Source organism: Diospyros lotus, chromosome 2 (assembly GCF_014633365.1).
Source record: "Diospyros lotus cultivar Yz01 chromosome 2, ASM1463336v1, whole genome shotgun sequence".
Lineage (NCBI taxonomy): Eukaryota > Viridiplantae > Streptophyta > Magnoliopsida > Ericales > Ebenaceae > Diospyros > Diospyros lotus.
The window spans coordinates 44,465,240-44,471,105 of record NC_068339.1 but is presented as its reverse complement, the minus strand read 5'-3'; the positions used below and the strand labels follow the sequence as shown (position 1 = coordinate 44,471,105).

The following is a 5,866-nucleotide window of genomic DNA, read 5'->3' as shown; positions in this document are numbered from 1 at the left end:
TTATAGTAGCATGTGAATGGTTTACTGTGAGTGTTCATCCCTATGGCTTGGTTTATTGTGATGGTTTGTCCAAACGGTTATTTACACATGCATTGAATTTCGTACGATAAATTGTATACATCGAAATGTTGATTTTAAGTTATGCATGTTATGATTTTTGGCATTGGCATGTTGTGTTGTCCATGTGGGATGTGGGTTGTTAACCTGTAACGTAGCTCTCGAGTGTTAACACTCGTAATGCGTGCCAAGGGTTAATGCTATGTGACCCACTTGGGACGAGGCTGAGATAGACTTCACCCTACGGTACTCAAGTGGCGGGGCTGAGAGTGGACACCATCCCAGGTTCCTTTGAGCAATAGCATTAAGGCCGAGGTGTTGTGAATTTCAGGGATAGTGCTGATGTGACACTCTTGGGGCTAGGGTTGTGTTGAGTTTTGGAATGCTTTTGAGTAGGAGCGTAAAACCTAACAATGACAATGGGGTGATTCCCGGGTTCACATGTCGAGGTTGTCCCTCTTAAGCATGATTGGTTTGCCAATGGGTCGATGTGGTCATGTCGCCTTTAAAGAGATTGCATTTTCCCCGGTTAGAGTTAAGTGTTATGTGGGATTCTCTTAGGCTGGGGCATGTCAGGATTTATCGATTTTATGTATGGTTTTACATATCTTCATGAAAATATTTTTGAACTCTCACTTAGATGATTCAGCATCTAATTTGGACTATGTCCCTGGAATATTCAAACGTCCCAGGTGAATGCAGTGGCGCCAAGGGAAAGAATGTCATTGAGATGTAGCTGCTATGTTTAGTTTTCGTAGGTTTTGTCTATGATTACGATGTTCAGAGGTTATGTAATATTTTGGTATTTTCATATGAAACATCGATTGGGTTATTGTAAAAGGAATTGTCAGTTATATATATCATTAAGGTTTCGATCTTGCTTCCGCTGATGTGATTGATAATACCTGTCTTAGTCTATTAATTATTAAATTTTGATATGCTAAGAAGGTACGATCGGGATTGTCAGGAAATGATTATGATGAAGGTATGTGTATTGAGAGACTTATGTTGTGTGTTTGATATTGAAAAAAATATATATTCCCGAAATCTCGAAGTAGTGCTCGTTCTGAGAAAACGGGGCGTTACAAACCGGAGGCTGAGACCCACCTACTTTATTTGAGGCAAATCAGATTCCTGGAAATACGAAACCCACTCCCGATTTTATGGAATTGATAAGGACACTTTGTCTCTCATAACATTATGCTTATATTTATGAATTTTATGAAAATTGTAAACATCTCATACTATAAATATAGGTCAAAACACCATTGTAAAGGAGATGAACAACAATAATATACTGTTACTCTACTGGAATAACCAGGGAATAGTCTTAGAATAGGCATCGTTCTGGTCAAATCACGTAAAAATTTTCCATCATTGGTTCTATTTAGTCCTCCTCTTTGCATTTGTATTCATTCTTTCGTTGCAGGTCTACGAATCACGGTCAACCAACTCCAAACATGGACAAAGGTCTTGGTTGATTTTAATTTTGTAAGTAATCTCGTTCTAGGATAATAAATTTTAAACAACAACAACATATCCAGCCTTTATCCCACTATGTGGGGTCAGCTACATGAATTCTAGACTTCCATGTATTTCTGTCTTCTAGGATAATAAATTTTATTTTTATTTTTCTTTTTCTTTTTTTAATTTTCTGTTTCTCTTATTTCACTTAAACATTTGGGTCAATAACTTTGCAATAAGAATTAAAAGTACAGGAAAAAAAATTATTTTCAGAGATCAATCACAATATTAACTTGGGTTAAAATAGAATTACAGCAAGAGTAATCTAATTAAAATTAATTATTTTTTATAATAAATTAAATATTTTAAAATCTTTAAATTTCTTTTAAAACTTAAAAGAGAACACTGATTTGCTATAACCTACAACCTTTTGAGGCTCATATACTTTTGATTTTTACTATGATAATCTTTTTATTTCTTATACAAAAAATATTTAGTTTTTTTGTAACTTGAAAAAAATTAAAAACTATAAAATATAAAAATTTAAAATATTCAAAATTTTTGAATATTTTAAAATCTTTAATTTATTATAAAAAAATTAACATAATTTAAATTTTATTTAATATAAATTTAAAATATATATTAATAAATATCTGAATTCAAATTAAATTAACAATAATTATTTACCATTGAATTCTTAAATAAACTTAATAATTTCTATTTAAAGATTCACAAAACAAATACAAATTAATTTAATTTATTAACATTTAAATTTCACTATATTCAAATATCACAAATTGAATATTCAAATTCCCCATCTTCAATACAAATTTATAATTAAAAATTATATTAAATATCAACATTCACAATATAAACTAAAATAATTATGTGTATATATATGTATATTAACAGTTGGATTTTAATAGATTTGAGTTTTAATTTTTGGCCAATCTAAAAAATGCATTGTCGGTCGTCACCGACCATCGTGGTCGGTGGTTTCTGATGATTAGAGGCAATCGCTCAACACCCAAGAACCCATCGACAAATATACCCAAAAACCAACAAGATCCAACTGCCAAAACTCCGTAGATTTATGCTTAAAGTTTCAGCCCAACCCAAAAAATGTGTATATACATATATATGATAGATGTGTTGAAAATTATTCTAGGAGAGACCTACCTCCTTGTAAATCGGAGCAATGGAGACAGTGAGCAACTATGGTGGCAGGTTTCTCTATCAAGGCCGAGGTCAACCAAGTATGGGCAACGGTAATGCAAACAGCGGTGGCGACAACGACACGTTTCTCCTTCAAAGTCGAGGGTGAGTGAGATAGATAGATACAGAGAGAGAGAGAGATGAGATAAAATCTGAAATAATGAGTTCGGAGCCGCTCAAAATATCTTGGCATATCACAATATTTTGGAGTCGATAAATTGCAATATATCAAAGGTGGTGTTGAGGGTGACATTGAGAGTGGCCGAATAGCATAACTCCTTTTGTTTATTATGCAGACAACTTCACCTCCAATTTAATATGCAGCCATTTCAATTATGTCTTCAAATATTTAATTGATTTGTTCCATTACTTTACTTTAATTAATTCTCTAATTTTTCTATATAGCTTTTCTCATTAATTTGATTTTTTATTATTGGTTTGTGAATTTTGGCCTCTCGACATGCGCTTGAACTGATTGTTGATTTATAGATTTTGAATCAAACTTATCATATAAGTTTGTTATTTATGGGGCATATCAATAATGTTTGTCCTAGCCCCAGGGACATAGCTGAGTAGGAAAGAAGGAGGTTGTAAAAGTCATGTCGGAAACTGTTAGTGTGAAATCAATTTTTGGGGGAGGTAAAAATTTTTTTTGGGAGTGGTTCTTGATAAGTGTTAGTGGACACAATTTAAAAAAAAAAAAAATTAATCGTCCAGACACATTCTTGATTTATTTTTCTCGTGATGATTCGAGAATAATTCGATGAGAAACACGAGTGATAATGTGTAATTTAAAATGATGATGATGATATGATGTTTATCCTATGCAAATGCCGACAAACTTAAAAAGAGGGCGTAGGCCTCACCCCTTCACATCCACCCATATGTGCCGCATCGGACTACACATCACCTTTCGATCTAATAAACGTTAACAGGGAAGGGCCTCAGTACTACCTAAATTTGTACTGCATCAGCATCAAGTAGAGAAGTGCTAATTACATTTGATGTTGACCTTTGGACCTCAATTATTTATTTGCTTGCTAGTGTAATTGTGTGGGAGTGGGATGAAGACACTCTTATCGTTAATTCATAACGTTGAATCAATTGGATCAGATGGGATCATCACAGCCGTTCGTTCTTGCGTCGCACCTAGAGGCCCCGTGTGCCTCATCCACGAGGTCTCCAAACCCTATCCCACCAAGACCAAAACCGGGGGGCGTTATGGTAAAACCAGGCGTGCCTGATTCTGCTATAAACAGAAGCCGAAATTGTTATCCAGGCGTTGTCTTCCACGTTCCACCGCTGACCCAACCGCCAACAATGCCAGTGCAAGACATCAGCATTTCATCGCTTCCGGCGATATCGTCCACCGACATCGCCTCCGGCGGCAACGAAGACGAGGCCTGGGTGTGGAGCCAGATAAAAGCCGAGGCGCGCCGAGACGCCGAAGCCGAGCCGGCTCTGGCCAGCTACCTCTACTCTACGATCATCTCTCACTCCTCTCTCGGTCGCTCTCTTTCCTTCCATCTCGGCAACAAGCTCTGCTCCTCAACTCTCCTCTCCACGCTCCTCTACGACCTCTTCCTCAACACCTTGTCCTCCGACGCCTCCATCCGCGCAGCCACAGTCGCCGACCTCCGAGCCGCCCGCTATCGCGATCCGGCCTGCACCTCGTTCTCTCACTGCCTTCTCAACTACAAAGGCTTTCTAGCGATTCAGGTATTGGCGATAATCCAAATTTATTGAAATCCATTGGTTAATTGTTCGTATTTCCTCCATCTTTGTCGATTAGATTGATGGAACTATTTTAGTTATCCAGGTAGAATTTGTCACAAATTTTGGTAGATAAACTAAATTAATTAGGATGAATAGGTTAATTGTTGCCGATCTCAGTCTAAAAGTAGACTTCTTCTTAGATTTGAGTTCAATTTATCTCATTGTTACCGGCCTATGTAAATAGGCGCATCGTGTGGCACACAAATTATGGATCCAGAACCGGAAGCCGCTGTCGCTGGCGCTTCAATCGCGGATGGCCGATGTCTTCGCCGTGGATATCCACCCCGCCGCGAGGATCGGGAAGGGCGTGTTGCTTGACCACGCGACGGGAGTGGTCATCGGCGAGACGGCGGTGGTTGGTAACAACGTGTCGATTCTGCACCACGTGACGCTGGGGGGGACGGGCAAGGCCGGCGGCGACAGGCATCCGAAGATCGGCGATGGAGTGCTGATCGGCGCCGGGGCAACGATCCTGGGGAACGTGAGGATCGGGGAGGGGGCGAAGGTCGGGGCGGGCTCGCTGGTGCTGATTGATGTGCCGCCGTGGACGACGGCGGTAGGGAATCCGGCGAGGCTGGTGGGAGGGAGGGAACAGCCTAAGGTGCATGCGGACGTACCGGGAGAGTCTATGGATCACACGTCGTTCATTTCTCATTGGTCTGATTATGTTATTTGAGCCCTTGACGTTGATCGCGATGAAGTTGATTTTGGTTAGTGACGCTGATCGCGATGATGCACGCCGTGCAGGCTTGCCTGCGTTGTACTAGATTATCGTTTTTTTTTTTTTTTTTGGTTTGCCTCAAGAGATCATGGGAAAAGAAAAATAAAAATAATCTCCTTTTTGTTTTTTCGGGGGATGACGATACTGAATGAAAATGAATACTTCATAATAATAATAATAATTATATTTTTCTTGATAGTCAGAGATTAATTAAACTTTTATTTCATCTCGACTTCAATCAAATAATTACTACTAAAATGAATTGAATGTATTATTAAGAAACTAGTAATTACTAAAATTAAACGAGATTAATTAAACTTTTATTCTTAGTTTTTAGATTTCTGGGTATTTGAATCTGGGTGGGTGAATCGAACAGGGATTTTGTTAATCCAGATCCTATAATGGTGCAAGAAGATGGCGGCGGCTAAGAATCCCGGTGAATAGAACAGGGATTATTTGGTTAAAATCCAGATGATGATGATGATGATGATGGCGGCGGCGGCTAAGAATCCTCCTCCCGACGAGTCATCGATGATTTATTTGTATTCAGAATCCCCGTCCGTCTTGGATCCTCGCGAATCCAAAATGCTCGTTCAGGTGCGGACAGTGCCTCTTAAATGCCCATTATATATA

General features: G+C 38.6%; 1 protein-coding gene across 1 annotated transcript; it reads left to right on the top strand.

The window, feature by feature from the left end:
• Positions 1-3,834: 3,834 nt before the first annotated feature.
• On the top strand, positions 3,835-5,431 carry LOC127794961 (serine acetyltransferase 5-like). The gene is made up of 2 exons (XM_052326304.1): positions 3,835-4,455; positions 4,697-5,431. The coding sequence occupies exons 1-2, from the start codon at positions 3,850-3,852 to the stop codon at positions 5,186-5,188; spliced, it is 1,098 nt and encodes a 365-aa protein (XP_052182264.1). The 5' UTR covers positions 3,835-3,849; the 3' UTR covers positions 5,189-5,431.
• The last annotated feature ends 435 nt before the right edge of the window (positions 5,432-5,866 follow it).